Source organism: Rhodofomes roseus (assembly GCF_022264815.1).
Source record: "Rhodofomes roseus strain CIRM-BRFM 1785 chromosome Unknown C8Q71scaffold_14, whole genome shotgun sequence".
Lineage (NCBI taxonomy): Eukaryota > Fungi > Basidiomycota > Agaricomycetes > Polyporales > Fomitopsidaceae > Rhodofomes > Rhodofomes roseus.
The window spans coordinates 605,912-624,240 of record NW_025952970.1 but is presented as its reverse complement, the minus strand read 5'-3'; the positions used below and the strand labels follow the sequence as shown (position 1 = coordinate 624,240).

Here is an 18,329-nt window from a genome sequence, read left to right as displayed (position 1 = left end):
ATATCACGTAATCTTCGCCCGGCCCTCCGGGAAAGCGTCTGCTCTCTCCGTCCTCAATATAATGCCCCGTCCTGCTCCCCTCGTCGACGTCGCTGTTGGCTGTACGTTGCCGACGTGCTGCTCGACGTCGACGTGGCCGGCGCCCTTCCGCTCCCTGCCAGCGTGCGCTCGGTCTCCTCGGCCTCTTCCTTCCCGGCCCTCTCCTTCGTCTTCCGTCCTCTTTACATCGCCTACTTCGGTCCCTGCTTGCGCGACGCGGTCCTACAGCTCGACGCCGACCTCGCCGGCATCCTCTTGGCTCGCGTCAGACCCTTCCGGCGCTCATTTGTACCCTTCCCATCGACAGTGACAAGGATCACTACTATTTGGTCGCATTTCCGGTGTACCCAGCGAGTCACCCAGTGTTTCCCATTGCGCGGCTTACCTTCGTGGCGTTTGAACACCCATTTGTTCCATCCAATCTCTTCGCACGCCTGCGTGCTCTTCCGTGCCTATAGACCTTTCATTCATTTTCCAACATAACCTACTCACCGTCGTATCCCATACCTCTACAATTGATATGTCCACTCCTGGTATAGGTACGTCTCCCTCACATCTACGGAGCTCATCGCAGTGCTGACCAAGAATTTCAGTCGAGAGCAGTGGCCCAAGAGCCAATCGTTGTCTTCGTTGTACAAACACGACCGGCAGCACCGTATATCGCAAGGGACACATTTGTCCGTACCGGAAGTCACGCACGGTACGTTTCAGACAAATGATGTTGAATGGAGATCTCATTGGTGCACAGGTCGTGGATTCTCAAAGAGCACCATCGCTGTCGATGCTAGACGCAGCGGCCCACCGTATGTCACCTGACGTCACTGATCCACCACGTATCGAGCCTCAGCTCGACGTTCCTGCATTGCCGGGGAGTGGTCTTCCAGTCCCTGTCCGTCCAGGTATGTTTGGACCTCCGTTGCCGCCCCCGGATTTCGGTGGCAGTGTTTACGGGCTACCCGCGGACTCGGATCTCCATGACTGGCTGTCGATGGACCTGGTCGTGCTCGATCCCGCCGTCCAAAACGGTTACATCGTACCAGATGTCACTGCAGAGGTCCCTGGTACGTCCATCATGAGATCCCCACCCTGGCATCATCTCATGCTCAGTGATAGACTCAACTTCATACGGGGTCTCTGAGTTTGATCTTGTGGACTCCGACGAATTCCTTCAGACGTTACTTTCCTTAGCACAGAACGAACCTAATCATCCAAACGTGGATCCTGTTGTACGTCCACAACTGCTATCTGCATTGCAGAGCTAATGCCCTTGTCGCCTACAGAATAATGATGTAACATACCCTAATGTTAATATTCCCGGGCCGACAGACATGTCTACGCTAACAATCCAGTATAATGCCACTGCGGCATCTATTGTACCCACCCTGGCGTCACAAGGTGTCCTACACGGATCTCAACCTGAGCCAGCCAACAAGTTGCCTGTAGAGGTCTCCGAAGACAGCGCAGTCGCAGCAGGCTCTGAGGATGATACCAGCAGCAGTGACGACGAGATCAGTGGGACAACAGCTCGTAAGTACCTCTTGACTTCTCTGAATGTTGGACAAATATGAAGGTATCTTTACAGTTATGGCCTTGAGGAAGCGTAAGAAGAAGACAGAGAAGTACGTAGAGAACAATCGGAAGCGCGCGAAGACATGCAGTCAGCGTACAAGTAATATCATGAAGAAGGTCAGATACTTATCCTGCGCACAGCCTCAATGACATGTCGCCAATCCTGACGTTGAATCACCAGATTCACAGCCTCGACACGGTTGGACAACCATTCCAATTCTACTACTGCTCACGGTACGTCAAGTGGTGATTACTAATGCTTTTGTATTCATTGTTTCGGCGCAGACCAGAATCCGTCTGTACGCAGAACGGTAAGGCAAAGATTTTCTGCTCAGAAAACTTAGCACAAATACTTGGTGGTCGAAAGGTACTTGATACGTTCCATGATAGCGTTATCAACGCTGTACAACAAAGAGCGCAGGAGGGTGTGTTGGCGGCACGTAACGTCAATATTGAGGTAGAAGTTGAGCGGCGAATGAGGGCAGAGGCGGACTTAGCAGCAGCCAACTTAGAGATTGAACGGTTGCGTACACAGACACACAATCCGTAGTATATGTGTATCACTGTACAGTCTAGAAGCTACTATGCAGTACGTGCAATACGATGAAGCACCATGCGGTTCCAGACGTCAAGAAAGACCTTTGTGTAGGTAACAGCGTGTTCGAAGCCCATGTAACTGACACTCTTCCGAATGCGACCAATACCCTTGTTTCCGCATTCTGCGGCGCTAGTATTCACAGCACGGACACGATCATCGTATTGCATGGTGTTACTTGCGAAGCAGGCCCGTCCACACCTTGTATGATCATGTGCATGCAATTCGTCAATTAGGAACCGCGTGTTTGCGAAGTATCGAGCCTCCCGAACCAGGCAATATGGTGCAAGTTGACATGCGAAGTCGTAAATGATGATATCCGGAGCTTGTGGGAAGTGTGTGTAGATTGCAGAGAACACGTCGTTACGGCCTTCTGCAATTGGAATTGTGTGAAATCCAATACAGACCGAATGCGTACACCATAGGACAAGGATTCCACCAGTGAGGTTATTGCGCGAGTACGTCTTGTAGAACTTGTTGCAGTCGCCCATCTCGTCAGGGTCCAAGTCTGTCGCCTGAGTATCATGTCGAAGTTTTGAGTAAACACGGCGTGACCGGACAGCCGGAAGACCATAGCAGGTGCCTGTCTCTGTCCACGATGCTTGTGGTCCCGTCACGGGAGCGTCACGGTCAAACGTCGGGGCTGGATCATGCTGTGCAAGGCGATTGTAGACTTCCTCAGCACGATTGGCTAGCCAAGCCAGGACGTCGATGACAGGCACTGGGATAATCGAGCTATCTCTCTGATGGAATTCAACAATCCTCCCGATGACAGGACAGAGGCTCTGAAACCAGTCCACGGTATGGCCCTCTGACGCGAGCTGGTGCAACAGAGCTATAGCCTTGTGTGGCACAAGCTGGAGGACGATGTCTGGCGCCGCTATCTAATGCCCAATCAACAATCTGAGTATTCATTCATGAATGCTTGCCATATGGATACATACCTGTCGAGCAAGCTCCCGATATGCGTTACAGATGTGTGGCTCAACTTCAGGCCCGGGATTCAGAATCAGGCGTAACAATGCAGTCATGGCAGGGTAGTCACTGGCTAGGCCCGACAAGTCTGGAAGATCATCGACAAGCAGGCCTTTTGCTGCACCGGAATCCAGGACTTTATTGACGAGGTTACGGTGATCCTTTTGTACAATTGCTGGGAGCGAGCGAGCCTTATACGAGGATATAGACTCAACCACTTCACTTGTCCCATCAGTGAATGTTGGGGGCCTCACGGATGCTGTGAGCTTGGATACATGGGTCGCAAGACTGACACCATCAGCTATGATGATTTTCGGTGATGGACCGCAGGTCGGACATTGCATGCCACTGTCAAGCAGCTGGAGGCGAGTGAATGCGAACCAGACCTGAACGAATGTCTCGTTCGTACAGAACAACGTGTCCTTTGACTGTAGACCAAGGCTCGCGTCTTCATAGCTCCGCTGGACTCATCAGGAATGTGCACCACCTGCCTATTTTGCCTCATCGAGGCAATGAGGCAATTAGACAGTCTGAGACAGGCTGCCTCATTCAAGTCTCATTTGAGTAGATTATCTCTCATCTGAGACGTGATGAGGCAATGAGGCTCATAGGGCACATAGACACATGAGGTACTTAGGTGAGCCGGAAGACAGTGCAACGAAATAACAAATATATTCAATTGAGCTGTATCCTACGACAGCAGTCCTAATTCCTCGCTCGGTACCACTCCGAGATGCAGTCAGCAACCCTATTTGCGAGCTCCGTGAGGGCATCCACATCCCATGATGTCGCCCGATGCGCACTCATGCCCTGTCATCTCCACATGCTGTCCGCTGCTGCTCAATCGTCATGAGTATCAACTGTGCAATGCTGATCAGCGTCTCCGACACGTTTAGAACACATTGGGGCCACACACCAGTCACCGCAACAACGTCGTCCTTGTTTGCGGGCCAGTTCTTGTACTAGTGCCAGATTGTCGCGCTGTAGTACACACCGAACACGTCAATAATTTTCACCTCGAGCCCAGCCTATTGAACTCACTCACCACCCAGCCCAACGAGCACGATGCATCGACATTGATAAAGATGCACTTGTTGATAAACAGGCCCCTACACACTGAGTCAGAATCAGGACGAAAGCAGGGGCATGAACAGACCATATACAAAATCATATGCGCACTTTCGCCATAGTGTTGGAACCCCATCAGGAAAAGGGCGATTTCACTGACGGGTTCTAACGGTTGCTGATATGCTGACGGTATGTAACGCCAAATCGTCAGATACCGTTAGCATTTAACGTGGCCGTCAGACAGTTCACACATCAGATAGAATTTGTGCTCATTGCTGACGTGCTGACGCACTGATGACTGACATTCTGACCACTAATGGATAAATTCATACGACGGCTGATTTAATAATATGCAGTGTACGTCGACATTATTGTAGTTTCGTAGCTACTGTATCCTTAGTGTTCATATGGTCCATCCGGGTACAGACCCTCCGCAGTGGGTATGGGTCACGAGCAGGTGCTACAGGTCCATGGGCCCGTCCGCGGGTGGATGGGCAGATGAGCAGGTGTACGAGCCTGGCGAGACGGTGTCAGCGGGTGGGTCGTCGTGCTGTACTACGTATGCGTGGGCCTGTTTGTCTTGTGTTGCAATGCTGACTGTTAGTCCGTCTTCGCGTTCGATGTGGGCGCAGCTGACACGGTCTTTGCTTGGCCAAGTTGCATCAGTGAGCTGAGTAGTTGTGAGATATGCACTGCAGGCAAGGCAAATAGGGTCAGACGGGCGTAATGCGCGTGCAGAGGTGGAGGAAGGGGCGCCGAGGGTAGACAGACAGGCGTGCTTACCTAACCTGCACGACTTGCGCGCAACTCGAGCACCTAGCAATAGTACATCCGGCGGGCTTTGTCGTCTTCGCGCAGGGTGACAGCGCGTGTTGGTCGGTCGTAGTACGGAGCGTGGGCTTGTGTAGTGAGCCTCACGGCTTTAGCGTGGAGGGAGGGAGTTGGCAGACATGCTCTGCACAAGAGGACACGTCCTACTCGAGTCGGTGTAGCCCGCTAAGACGGTCTTTGCGCGGGGCACTCGGGATGACGGGATGATCGCGAGACGTACAGGGGTGTTGTAGGATCTTGGAGCGGCGGATCGGGCGAGTGGCGGGGGTGCGGCGCAGGTGCAGGGCTGCGAAGTGTCGGCGTGTCAGCATGCGAGCTGCGCGTAGGCGAGAGCACGTCAGTAGGGTAAACGTGCACACAATACGTGCAGGGGAGAGAGGGTGATGAAGAGGGCCCTAAGGGTGCTTACCGTTGTTGTTCAGCCTCACCCTCCCTCTGGCTTCCTGCCCTGCTCGTCGAACATGAGCCGGTGCTTTGTGCGCCCGAGTCCCCGCGATTGTTCGCATTCGCGACGGGCCCCGTCTCTTCGGAGTGCCTGTGATGTGTACGCATCCGGGCTTGCCAATGCTCGCGCGACCTCGCATTGTACGTCGGCGTGTACCCGTTGTTCGCGTGTCACATGGCCGACGGTTCGTCTGTCCACGTTGTATGCTGGCGTGGGCGCCGCGACCTTCGTTTGACGTGTCAGCAGGGGCCGGACAGCTGTGAGATGTGCGGAGGGGTCGTACAACCTCGCGTGCAGCCTTAGGGTGGCGGGGGCTTAACACGTCAGGAGGCAGTCCAGGTGAGGAAATTTTTGAGGAGGGTCGTCAGCGCGAGAAACAAGGGCTGAGAGTCGCGCTTCAGGTAGATGGACGAGCTGGCGGGAAGAGCGAGCCCGATGATGCCGCTCCATCAGGAAAAATGTTCGTGTCTTAAGTGGTCTTGTGGAGAGCCAAAAGTGACATTATGTGTCACTATGTGCCACAAGAGCCTTAAGGTAAGTCGATTTCTTAAATTGTCTTACTTAAGTTCCATTAAGTAACCAAAGTAAACACTCATTCCAAGCAAGAATAATGTTTTTTCATCCTTACTGGGGTAACTTCTCTCATGATTCTGCTGTGTTTGTGCATATGCTGTCATAACAGGCATCCCAGATGCAAAAATGTTGCCCAAAATGATCTGCCATTTCCCGGAATTGAACCCCTGACCTGCTACGCTAATTTCTCACACTCTCAGCACAAACTTCTGACCACTACACCATAGGTCCCTGTGCTTGTTCCCTTGCACAATAACCTATATTGACTATCTTTCTGGACTTAGAGAAATCTGCAATTGCTGCCCCCTGTTAGCCCAGCCCCTGTGCATCCCTGGGCTCTCAGACTGGCCTCATTTCTTCTTGGCACTATCTGTTGCCTTGCAGACCTTGTGTAGACTCACAATTTGCTCAAGGCCAGGCTTCTTGTCTCACTTTGTATGCTTAAATGTTCTTTTTCTGTCTTTCACCCTTAACAGGCCAAATATGTCCAAATCCTTGACAATATGACTTTGACCACATTGAGCAATCTGACATCTCATCATGCATATTTATTAGTTAAGAGGTCATTTGCCAACTAATGTGTACTTATGCATCTTAATCTGTAGTACTGAAGTTGCATATCCTCCAACTTGGGGACAAGACAAATTTCTCAAAGGTGCTATAGTTCACTTCAGCGGTCTTCATGCACATAGTGCACTTAATTGAGGAACACAAGTTATGAAAGATTGAATAAGATTAGGTGCTCTTCATTCAAGACTGCTGAAGTTAGAAGTGTTTTTCCTGATGTCTACAGCGCCGCTGGTCGAGTGGTTCATCGGTGACGAAGGAGGCGGACGAGGTCGACGAGAGTGTGGAAGGGTGGCAAGCGCGCACGGCGTGTCGTGGCTCAGGCGCTTAGCACTTAGCACTTAGCGCACTTGAACCTCTACCGCACATCCGCCGCCCTCTCGACAGCATCCTGCCCTCCCTCGCCTGCGCCCAATCGACCTCACCGCCATGCATATTAGCGAGTACGACTACCTCTTCAAGCTTCTCCTCATCGGCGACTTCGGTGTCGGCAAGGTAAGCCTCGTGCGCGTCCTAAGTTACTCAGTATCCACGTCCTACTACTCGTTCGCGTGTATCCCCACCTGTCCGATTTCATTCAAGTACAAGCCCCACACGCACACGTTCTTCCCGTCCCCTCGCGCTCGCGCTTCAAGCTCCAAATCCAACTGCTGTACCACAGCCCAAAGGCCACTCGACGCGTCAAGTCCCGCCGTCTCACAGCTGCCCGGCTTCCCCTGACGAGGATCACCGCACCCAACGCACCGACGCTCGACAAAAATGACTGCCTGGCAAGGGCCAGCCGCTTACCCCCGGCCCCGACGACTGCGATGTCGAGATGAAACGCAGCCACGTCGGCAGCATCAACGGTAACAGCAGGCGCGTCTCCCCTCAGTCCGGCTCGTCGACCTTATCCTGTCCCTTCCCGCCTCTTGCCTATCCCCTTCCGGCATCAACCAACGTCGCACTTATCCGAGACGCGTCGGCCTGAAGCACGAAGCTACCCGCCGACACCCGTGTCTGCGCTGCCGATGGGCGAGGACCGGCCGCACCACACGAGGAGCGCGGCTGCAGCAAGCGGGTGAGATGCCACCAGGAGTGGGGCATACTGTGAAGGGCCCGCCGTCGTTGAGCTCGAGCAATAGTCAGTCGGCTCCGCTCTGTATAAAATCACGCTACTGACAAACTCCTTTTCGATGGAGGGAGAGCGGATCTCTCGAAGAGTTCAAGAGCTTGTTGGTCAACCCCATCCGACGGCGCTCCACCACTGCAACTTGCGAGAACGGCCCAAGCCACAGAGCGTACTGAGTGTGCTGATACAGTTGACGGTTGGGTGCGCACGCCTCGGAGAAACGGAGTTCAGCTGAAGGTGGGAATGGGACGCTAGGGGCAAATATGGGGCAGATGGGCACGTTACAAACCATGCCGGCCGCGGGTATGATGAACGGCGAGTGGGCACGCACGATGACCACGAGCGCACAGTGGGCCTGAACAAGACCAAGCCCTGCGGAGGTCGCAGACACCAAGGCGCGGATTGATGCACGGACGAGCAGGCACGCCGACCATGAGCAGGACGGACAACAGCCCGACACGCAAACATGCCCCACGAGTATACCGAGCGCGGACGGACAAGGGCAAATGGGAGTGGGAGGGAGTGAGCAACGGGTGCGGACACGGACGAACAGGTGCCCGCGGGGACGAGTGGAGGCAAGCAGACGATGAGCACGCATGAGCGGGAGTAGGTGCATACGAGTGGTGGCGAGTGTGGGCGCCGATGAGCGCCGCCAGCATTAGACGAGTCTATGTACATGCATAGTATTGCACGAACATAGATTGTATCATAAGTAGTCAATATATTTGTCGAGACGGACTGTAGAAATGTCATGCTGATGTGCTGACGTGCTAACGTGCTAACGGTGCCGTTACGGCTGTGAGCTATCTAACGAGATTCTAACGGCACGATCGCTGCATTTCGATCAGCTTGCTGAAATCCGCCCAGTGTTGCTGATGTCTGATACGCTGACGTTATGTGAAACCGGGATTTCAGCAAGCGTCAGCGCCCGTCACGGCCCGTCAGTGAAATCGCCGAAGTTCTGATGCCCCCACACTCTGTACTTCACGCAAAGCTCCCGGTCAGATGCATATACAGGATAACGAATCACGAAACGAAACTCACATATTAAGTTGCCGCTAACCAGACGCGGGACGTGTGGGGCACCACCTACTCACATCTGACGTCTCGGGAACAAGGCGTGCACACCACGCATATGCTTGCCGTTGTGTTCTTCGTAGAGGCGGTGGATGCCCAAGGGCTGTACCCGCACCCGCTGCTCGCTCGCCCGCCCAAGCCCTCACTGATTGTCGTGCCCTCCCTGGTACCAGCCATCAGCTTGCTGCACGCTTGTGTACACGAACCTTACGTTTGATGTGCTTGTCGGTTGTCTTGCACGTCGATGTTGGGAGACGAGGTGCCCGCGACTGCGTGATGTGAGGGTAAGTGCCAGCGAAGCAAGGCCGCGCGTGCGCGCTGACTCGGAGCACCGGCGGTCGGAGCCAGGTCGGAGTTGTAATGTAGTTCAGGGCAGACATTCAACGGTCTCCGGGCAACAGCGCTGTCTGCTTATGGCCGGCCAACGTCGCTCTCTGCCTCGTCAGTCACCGGGACCCTTTGCAACCACCCATACAGTCAATGAGGTGAATGGCCCGCGCGACCGACGATGTGCGCGTCACGCGCATCCGCCAGCCGCGTACGCGCACCATAACGACCTCCCCGCACGACGCGACCGCCTTGCCCCGCAACATCCTCAAGCCAACATGCGGTGATCTGTCAAGATACCGCTCGCGTTCCCCGACGCAGATAAGGGCTGGACTGAGTAGGAGCAGAACGAAGGGCGCGGTGAGGGCTACAAGGCCAAGCATGAACGCTCGAAGGTATGTCCTCGCTCCCCTGTTTGCCCGTGCCCATACACCCACTCCGACCGGCCTGCTCGACCAAGAACCTGCCCGTTTGCCCACTTTCTCGGTTTCCCGCATGCTCGTGCGCTTGCTCACCTACTTGCCCACATACCTGCTTGCCGACTCGCCCGCCCTGGCACTTGACAGCAGGTTAAGTAACCTGCTGTCATCTGTTCGACCGACCCGCCACGACCCACTGTACCCCACGATTGACCCGTACCCGTTCACCACCCGCGTGTACCGGCTGAAGACGCGGCGCAGCGTGGCACCCCTGCGCGTACGGTCATGACCCGCCAGGCAAACGGATATGAAGTGCAAGGGCCGGCATAACGGTGAGCATGGGCATTCTGGTGGAAAACGACACACCTACGAGACGGCGGACACGGCGGGTGAAGGTGCAGCAACTCACGAACGAGCGGTAGGCACAGGCACAATGAGCCCAAGTGCAGAATGCCCGCGATGAGCTAACTGCCTACACCGGCGGCGAACGCAGATCTGATTTTGAGCAGCGCCCGGAACGAGGGTATTGTATCTTAGTGTGTCGCCATAGATATTACTGTAATGCATCCATTGTATTGATATCGTAGGAGAGGGTCGTCGATCAGTGAGTTGTATCGTCAATCAGTAAGTATGCAAAATCACAGCCAGCCAAGTCAGAGATCTGTGAGGCAATGAGACAAATTAGGTACGAATTAGACAGGTGAGGCCGTTTGAGGCCGTTGAGGCAAGGTGCCACTTTCCTGATGCCTGTGACACAAAACGCGGAGAAGGGTGTCTCTGACGCAGTGAATGCATTGGTGTATGCATTCAACAACTCGTGCGTGAAGAGGTAACGGTTGTCCCAGTTGAAGATTCCGATCCAACCAAGATCTGGGCCGATCGAGCGGCGAGAGTGGGCGCATACAGGGCATCGAAGAACTTCAATCTTGATGGCTCGACGTGACATCAGCCCAAAGAGTACAGCGTCCTGCACGACACCAGTCTTCGGAACGAACGGTGTCCAGTCTGTGAGCAAGAAGCCACAACAACATCGCGCAGCGTCGTCCAGAAAGTAGCATTCATGATTCGCAACTGGGCACACTGGGACGTATGGGGCCTCATGCGGGAGTGCAGCCCACCGCGGCGGTGCGACTGGCATGTAGGACACTGCCATATGTTTGCGAGCGTTACGGCTACCCGCTGCCAGCAGTAGTTCACCTTCGATGTCGCTCTGATTCCCGTATGGATCCACAAGCATTGTGTTGTCTTCTGATACATAGCCTGCATCGATCGCAAACTTCACTGCATGTGGCTTGTGCTTGCATGTGTCCACATAGCCACACGCGTGGCACCACCATCGACCGTCACGTTGTAAGGACACGATGACCCGTTTCCCGGACTCGTAACGACCGGTAGAGGACATACAGGAGAATATGTACATGTCGCGGAATGCAGTGTGACACAGGAGAACGGCAGGGGGAATAGGGTATGGCGCGATGATTGGTAAGGACCCCAGCTCGCGGATATGGGCTCGAACGACGTGTCGATGCAGACAGTCATTCGTCGCCTTCGATTGCGTGCATGTGCACGTCAAGCCTATGCTCCCTGGACCTTGTGGCAGGCAGACGATGTGGCAGTAAGCCCCAATCTATCATCAATAAGCATAGATCATATTTTGCCACGTCATTGAGACTTACCTTCAACGACTCAAGCTTATGATCCCACTCCTGCAGAACGTACTGCGCCTTCTCGAGGCGGAAGATGCCGGACATCATCCGCAGTGCGTACCAATAGTCATCAATGGGCACGAAGGTCCTGGTTGCCAACTGTCAGTAATCACTCAATCGACCAGTCATTGCAGGTGACACACCTTCGACAGTCTCGCTGTATGCGACTGGCATCGCCACATCCATGAGCCCCGCGAACGGTTCGGACTCGGATATCGCGACGTCCTGCAGTTCAGGCACCAATCCCGGGTGCGGCCTGTCCTGCGTCTCCGCCGTACTCGGCCTCGCAGAGTCATAAGACTCTGGTGCAACCTCTCGTGGGTGTACGTCTGCTCTCTTCCTCTTCACACTGCTGGACCCAGCCTCGACCAGACGGCTGACTGAACGTGAACCTGGTGCGCGTGTGGTGTCTGGCATGTGTACTTGCAATCGACTGCGGAAACGGGGTACATTGCTGTTCATGGTGGAGTGAGCTCAACGTAGAGAGAGAGAAAGAGGTGGGGGAGACATCTCACCGCGTTGGCAGCAGCAGTGTCGGAAACGTGTTGTAGGTGTGGAACACGCCAATACTGTCTAGATATGTCAACCGACGCTTACCACTATCATCAACGATCACCCACCGCTTTTGCAGTATGCGACCTCATGGGCGGAGAAAGGCCTGTTTATGAGCACATCGCGAGCGTCACCAATATCATCAATAGTACGAGGTATTGCACTTACGGGAACGGCCGCCGTCGACCGAGAAGGGGTGAGGACAGAGGACAAGAGGGGCAGACGCGTCTGACGCGAGCCAAGAGGATGCCGGCGAGGTCGGCGTCGAGCTGTAGGACCGCGTCGCGCAAGCAGGGACCGAAGTAGGCGATGTAAAGAGGACGGAAGACGAAGGAGAGGGCCGGGAAGGAAGAGGCCGAGGAGACCGAGCGCACGCTGGCAGGGAGCGGAAGGGCGCCGGCCACGTCGACGTCGAGCAGCACGTCGGCAACGTACAGCCAACAGCGACGTCGACGAGGGGAGCAGGACGGGGCATTATATTGAGGACGGAGAGAGCAGACGCTTTCCCGGAGGGCCGGGCGAAGATTACGTGATATTACATTCCGGATTAGGAAGTGTCCCCCGCCTCGACGGACAGTCCCCGAGGGCAAGGGACGCAGGTTACGCAACGTTATATTCCGCATTAGGAAGTGTCCCCCGCCTTGAGAGACAGTCCCCGAGGGCTAGGGACGGTTCAATCCACCACCTTCGCGGACGGTTCAGTCCGCGTCTATACACCAAAAGCTATCCCGCTTCCTCCGGCCGACTCGCACAATTTACATATGACTCTGCTACAAGCTGATGATGTTCGGCGGAGAAACCACCATGGTCGCCATGTGCTTGGCCGTTGTCCTCGAGCAGCGAACTGTGCAACGCGGCGAAGCAAGCGTACACCGCAGGGCGTGAAAGGAGCCTCGAAAGCGGTCGTTCAGGTAAGTCCGAGTCACTTATCACTGCAGAGCAGTCGGATTAGCTATGCAAAAGCACAATGTACATGTATGTAGCAGGAGAGGGATGGGGCGGAAGGAGGAGGAGGAGCCCGGGCCGGCCGCTGCAGATGCTCTTGCCACCGCGACCAAGCGCTTGCTTCTAACCTGCGTCCTCCCGCAATTGCTCTGTACCTCGGCGTTTCTTTGAATTTCCTCTCGCGACGCACATACGGGCTCTACAAGGGCAGCAATCTCAGGTCTGCATGACGCCATACATAGGTCTGTCTGTTCCGGGTATGTGGCAGCGCAGGTCGCTATTTACATCCAGTCGGAGGCTGACGCGAATTAAACAGTTGTTTTCTCCTTGCATGACACCCGCTGTCCGGTAGACTGCTATGATCTTAAGGCTGTCCGTGTACACCTACGGCTGCGCTGCTCGCCCTACAAGTAGATCCGTCTGAATTTGTGGCGCCCTCACCCTACGCACGCCGCCCGGTCCCTTATGATCTTGCTCCATCGACTCCGACGTGCTCTCGGTCCATTACGCCCTCACGTCCTCGCTCATCTCTTTGTCGATTCCGGGTTCAAGAGCGGTAGAGCTCCTCTTGTTCTCTCTTGCGCTCGCCATAAGGTTCCCAGTATGCGTAGCCCCGCGGCGGACGAGTTTGGCCTGCGGTGCGTTCTACACTACTTTTCGAAGGGTCATCAGTTGGTCATCAGTCCAGTGTATCGTACCATCGGATCAATCTGGCTGTCCAGTGCTTATTCGATGCCTCACGCCTACGATGAACTCCTACAACTCCCATTCCTCCGCTCTCTGTCGTACGCCGTAGTTCTGCAGGCCGCTCAGTCCTGTCAGTGTGGGCACGTTCGTGCGACTGGTACAGACACTAAAAGAACCGTTCATTACTGGTCGTCGGTATGCTCGCGCTGTCTACCACACGACGTTAGCGAGCGACCAGCTCTGGTTCGTGGGCGCCCCAGCCTACAGTTGTGTTGCGTCTGCCGCCAGCTTCTCAGAATGAGTTCTCCGCTGCTCTTTTCGCTCACCTCGACCTCAATGCTAACCGGACCTAGCCTGTCTTGAGAAGCTCAAGTATCCTCCCTTGCGTCCTCGGAGACACGAGCCGCGTGGACCAGCAACTATACGACCGTCCCAGTGTATGCGCTGGCCTAACGACACCCCGCCGTCGCGAGCTACGGCACCACGTATCCAGGTGCAGGAGAGTCCCATGTCGACGTGTCTCACGAGAAATGGCGTCGGACACCCCACCGCTCGTGACGCACGCCCTGCGGATGCAATCATGCCTTGATCCATACGTCGAACTGAGGGTGGGAGACAACGGTTCGCACCAGCAGACGGAGATGAGCTGGAGTTGAGCAGATGCGTGCGAGCGAGTGGACGAACCAGGCTTTCACAGGAGGATGATTCGGACGCGAGTAGCTCGTTCTGTCTCGCTGTGTGGATATTGACTTCCACTCAGCTTGCTCTCCTAGAACTGTCTTATCGCCCTCTCCCCTTCGAGCCAGATCGATCCGCGTTTCAGCGAAGTCGACTCCTTGACAATCGCCTTGCAGACGTGCGCTGTGTGTCGCGCGCATCCACTGTGCTGAGACGCATATGACGATCGTCGCAGGTCCGACACTACCGGTTAGGGTGCGGGACGCGGACAGCAGCTCGTTTGTGCGTAGCCTGTCCTCGGCGGTAACCTCGTTTCAATGAGCTTACTTGCAGATGCAGATGTACGAAGCCACCGCTGCCAGGTGCATGTAATCGCTAGAGCCTCGACCAATTCGACATGGTTCGAAGCGCAGCTCGAAGCCGCGCAGTCATATTCGGGCGCGCCGCGACGACGAACACACGTATGCTTGGTGGTCATTGGCATTCCCTGGTCGCGGTTGTGCCGGTGTTGCTCATCCTACGCAAACATTTTACTGGGCACCCCATCAATTGGTACTTGTCCGCCCGTTGATCATGGCGAGATTGCACGCTCACGCTTTTGTCACCACGTTGTTCCACGTGTCCTCTTCCCTGACGTCGTCATTGACGTTGACGAGGGTCCTCTGAACATATCATTCGTGGGTCATTGTTTATGGCGCCAGCAAATCCTGCACGCGTACCATGCATACATCGGATTCCGTCCTCGAGGCCGCCTTGACTTTGGCACTCGCGAATGGGTAGTTACCTCGCAAGCTCGCAGAAAAGAGAACATTGGCTGCAAGCTAAATCAGTATGTCGGCCCTCGTCCAAGGTCCGTAACTGGTACACTCACTGACAAGGTATTTCCCCGGGACTCAGACGACAACGCGGCGTTGAGGCAAGTTTTCCAAACCCCGCGAACAAAAGGCTGCGTTCAGGCCAGGTGAATTACCATGCGCTTTGACTTTGTCCTGTCCGGAAATGAACGTGCCCTTATACTCTGCGCGCGCTGGGTCTCAAATCCGTCGGAGCTTTGGCCGTGGCCTGTGGCTGCACTGACGCGCGCTTGGCCGTGGCCGACTTCCGTTCAACTTGGACCTTGCCCGTACTCCTCGCACTCGTACTCTGTCCACTCCGTCAGGACAGCTTCTGATACCTGCCGTTGACTCCCAACTACGACCGTGACGCTACACCGCTACATACGCGATTACTTGTTCAAGACATCAACTACGCCTCGCCTCGCATCGCTACCAGCTATGTCGACCCCAGACGCTGTCTCCGTTGAGGATATGGTAAGTCGTCGTACCCTCTCCGTCTCCCCTTTATTTTGCGGCCTGATAATGACGTGACACTACAGTCCGCGAACCGCTCGGCCCAACGCAACGATATCGCGGCCCTCTACGAGTCGTCTCCGGTCTATCAAGTACTCTTCAACGAAGACTTATTCGAGAACGTAGTGCGGCTCCTACTCGTCGCTCAGGAGGGACGCAACTACGGGTCTGTGGCTAGCCTAGCCCTCACATTGCGACAATTTACGCACACAGCGCTTCGAGTGCTATGGGAGAGGATGTGGTCGCTCGTCCCCCTTCTCAAAACGGTACCAGGATTTGTATGGACGGACTATGCGATGGATGACGGTAGTGTGCAATGGGTACGTCTACCAGACTCTCCGGTGCTGTATAACACCTCATGATGTTTCGCGAACAGCATGCCGTAGTGCCCCAAGACGATCCGACGAAGCTCGCGCTCGACACAGTGGCCTTCAAACGGTATTCGGCATATGTCAAATACTTTGTCTGGTTGACGAACGACGATATCAGTCCGGCAACCTACGATTTCTTCGAGCAAGCCCTATCGTCTACGAAGCCGTGGTTCCCGTCCCTACGTTCCTTCAGGTGGTACGAACGTGGCATGATAATCAAGGCCCCTCCACTGTGGGTCGTTGGCTCTCAGAGCTTGGAGAGCGCCTCTATCACTGCATCGTACTTCGGGAAGTGGAGGCTGGTGGGCCTAGTGAAGGCACTGGCGAACCGCAACCCCGACCTTCGACATCTCAGTATCACAACCACGATGTACCTCGAGGACATGCCCTTGGGGGAGTATCGCCACATCGGCCCAGCAATCACCGAATTCCTCTACAGATGTGTTAAGATCTCGTCGGGCGTGCCGAACCTTTGTTCCCTGTGTTCGTGCGTGCCTGTTCACTGGAAGGACATCTTGATGCTGGCGCAGATGCCGAGGTTGGAGCATCTCGCGATCATCGTGTTCAAGAAGAAGACGGAGGATTTCGGGGCACTCCCCGATCTCGCTTTCCAGAATCTGCTTGTCCTGGACCTCGGCCTTGGCACGTTGGGCGGTCACGACATAGTGATCCGCTTACTCGATGGTATCGGCTCCCCGAGACTCAAGAACATCGAGGTGTCGATCGCGCGCGTTGCCCCGCGCGAACGAATGGTACACCAGCTATTCGAGACCCTCTCTCGGAGCGTATACAAGGATGCCGTCCAGCGGTTTGTTTACAACGCTGGGGCTCACGAAGCGGACGACCCATCACAGCTCGCTACAGTCTCAATGTGCACACTTCAGCCCCTCCTACAGCTGTCCAACCTCGCATCGTTGTCCATTGTGGTGCCCAACTATTATTTGAAGATGGACGATTTTCGTACGCTCTCTACGGTTTGGCCGAACCTCGTCGCAATCGACCTCCAGCAGACCGCACGCAATCCATGGGCCATCCCTGTTTTCTGGCTAGCCCCATTCGCGCAGTTCTCGTTGAAACTGAAAACGATAGCGGGATTTGACGTGTACGGGGCGCCGCCCGGGGAATCTCTGCCTGCCCGGGTCCTCAATGATGCTCCGAATCCCGCATCGCCAGTCGAGGCCGTCACTTGCGATATTCTCAAAGGTAAGCAGTCAATTCTTGATTACTTACGCCGCCTATTCCCGAAAGCTGTCCTTAACATTAATAGCGAGTATGCCGTCTGAACTGACTGGGTTGTTGTGCGCGTCGATGTCCTTCTCTGACTGATGTATGTGTACTCTTTCTATCCTAGGTAGCCATGTAGAATGCTTTGCGATCGGGTATCCGCGCTACTCTACGTAACAATGACGATACAGCCTCAGGCTAACTTAAACTATGCCATAATGAGTACATGCATTTGACACACCATGCAAGTGCAGCCGTCCGATACAACTTAAACTTGGGGCTGTACGTTGGTACTCTGAGTCTGACTTATGACGCAGTATGGTTGGCTTACGATTCCTCCCGACTAGGGTGTCTAGGCGGTGACGGGCACACGGCTCCTAGTACTGTGTGCGTGTCGTCCTGTATGTTGTTGAACTGGATCACACAGGGCCTGAACGTAAGATCTGCCTCATCATTGATCTTGTTCACGCAGCCATCGCAGCGCGATCAAAGTGATTCAGCAGACTCAAAAGTTCGGATGTGAAACTAGATGTTGCATTATTTCTAGTGGTATGTAATTGGATCCATCGCTGTATCGATACAAACGGAATAAGTACAGACCTTGAAGATACACTCTGATGAGTGTATAGCGGAGACGTTGGCTACCGTGACATGACACGCTCTTGCAGCGACGCTTGTGGAGTGGTGCGGCCGTTCCTTTGAAGATTCACTACAGAGGTCAGCAATTTTCCAAAGCGGCGAAGACCGGTGGGTTGTAGCAGTAACGTACGGTTACACAGCGGTACAACTCGAGTTAAGTCTACCGTTGAGCTTGCGAGTAGCAGCGGCACGGAGATCGGCATATACTGCAGTACATGTTCGGTGTGTCTTCCACTGAGTATCCCCATGGACAGACCACATGCCAGTCAGTCTGGGTTGAGGGATCACCTCGTGAGCAAGGCGGGATAATGCACGTCTCGACGAGGAGTGCCCTCACGATGCGTCCGCTACATGTCTCGGCCATCCTACAAGTTACTCCGTCGAGTAGAGATGCCCGCGATACAAGGAGCATATATGCTCTGAGCCTTCGAGGTAGTAATCATCGTAAGCACTCCTGATCTAGAGACTCACAGTGACACCGCACCATTCTTTGACGACGCCCGGTCTCCATCCCCGCACCTTCTTGTGTTGACGTGTTCCGCGTCGTTGATGAGGTCAAGCCTTGATGACCACCAGCAGGAA

General features: G+C 54.8%; 7 protein-coding genes across 7 annotated transcripts; 4 read left to right on the top strand and 3 right to left on the bottom strand.

Moving 5' to 3' along the window:
• Positions 1–559: 559 nt before the first annotated feature.
• Positions 560–1,923, top strand: C8Q71DRAFT_859276 (uncharacterized protein; the record flags this gene model as incomplete). The annotated part of the gene is made up of 8 exons (XM_047927611.1): positions 560–578; positions 633–739; positions 788–1,100; positions 1,153–1,265; positions 1,320–1,566; positions 1,622–1,725; positions 1,790–1,842; positions 1,899–1,923. 8 exons carry the CDS (start codon positions 560–562, stop codon positions 1,921–1,923), a joined length of 981 nt encoding a protein of 326 aa, XP_047777419.1.
• A 267-nt stretch (positions 1,924–2,190) lies between these two features.
• On the bottom strand, positions 2,191–3,600 carry C8Q71DRAFT_710867 (uncharacterized protein; the record flags this gene model as incomplete). Its single annotated transcript, XM_047920772.1, has 2 exons — positions 2,191–3,087; positions 3,148–3,600. Coding segments are annotated over 2 exons (1,350 nt in total), but the record flags the coding sequence as incomplete, so codon positions are not given.
• Positions 3,601–7,091: 3,491 nt separating this feature from the next.
• On the top strand, positions 7,092–7,632 carry C8Q71DRAFT_859275 (uncharacterized protein; the record flags this gene model as incomplete). Its single annotated transcript, XM_047927610.1, has 2 exons — positions 7,092–7,157; positions 7,438–7,632. 2 exons carry the CDS (start codon positions 7,092–7,094, stop codon positions 7,630–7,632), a joined length of 261 nt encoding a protein of 86 aa, XP_047777417.1.
• A 2,017-nt stretch (positions 7,633–9,649) lies between these two features.
• Positions 9,650–10,135, top strand: C8Q71DRAFT_767520 (uncharacterized protein). Its single transcript, XM_047924220.1, has one exon. The coding sequence runs from the start codon at positions 9,673–9,675 to the stop codon at positions 9,883–9,885; it is 213 nt and encodes a 70-aa protein (XP_047777416.1). The 5' UTR covers positions 9,650–9,672; the 3' UTR covers positions 9,886–10,135.
• Positions 10,136–10,212: 77 nt separating this feature from the next.
• Positions 10,213–11,646, bottom strand: C8Q71DRAFT_132370 (uncharacterized protein; the record flags this gene model as incomplete). Its single annotated transcript, XM_047916490.1, has 3 exons — positions 11,446–11,646; positions 11,273–11,390; positions 10,213–11,223 (listed from the first exon to the last, which is right to left on the bottom strand). Coding segments are annotated over exons 2-3 (1,089 nt in total), but the record flags the coding sequence as incomplete, so codon positions are not given.
• Positions 11,321–12,363, bottom strand: C8Q71DRAFT_132387 (uncharacterized protein). The gene is made up of 6 exons (XM_047916491.1): positions 12,023–12,363; positions 11,923–11,960; positions 11,818–11,871; positions 11,730–11,756; positions 11,446–11,678; positions 11,321–11,390 (listed from the first exon to the last, which is right to left on the bottom strand). The coding sequence occupies exons 1-5, from the start codon at positions 12,327–12,329 to the stop codon at positions 11,595–11,597; spliced, it is 510 nt and encodes a 169-aa protein (XP_047777414.1). The 5' UTR covers positions 12,330–12,363; the 3' UTR covers positions 11,321–11,390; positions 11,446–11,594.
• A 2,921-nt stretch (positions 12,364–15,284) lies between these two features.
• Positions 15,285–17,659, top strand: C8Q71DRAFT_132241 (uncharacterized protein). Its single transcript, XM_047916489.1, has 4 exons — positions 15,285–15,474; positions 15,540–15,833; positions 15,890–17,087; positions 17,152–17,659. Exons 1-4 carry the CDS (start codon positions 15,439–15,441, stop codon positions 17,208–17,210), a joined length of 1,587 nt encoding a protein of 528 aa, XP_047777413.1. The 5' UTR covers positions 15,285–15,438; the 3' UTR covers positions 17,211–17,659.
• Positions 17,660–18,329: the final 670 nt, after the last annotated feature.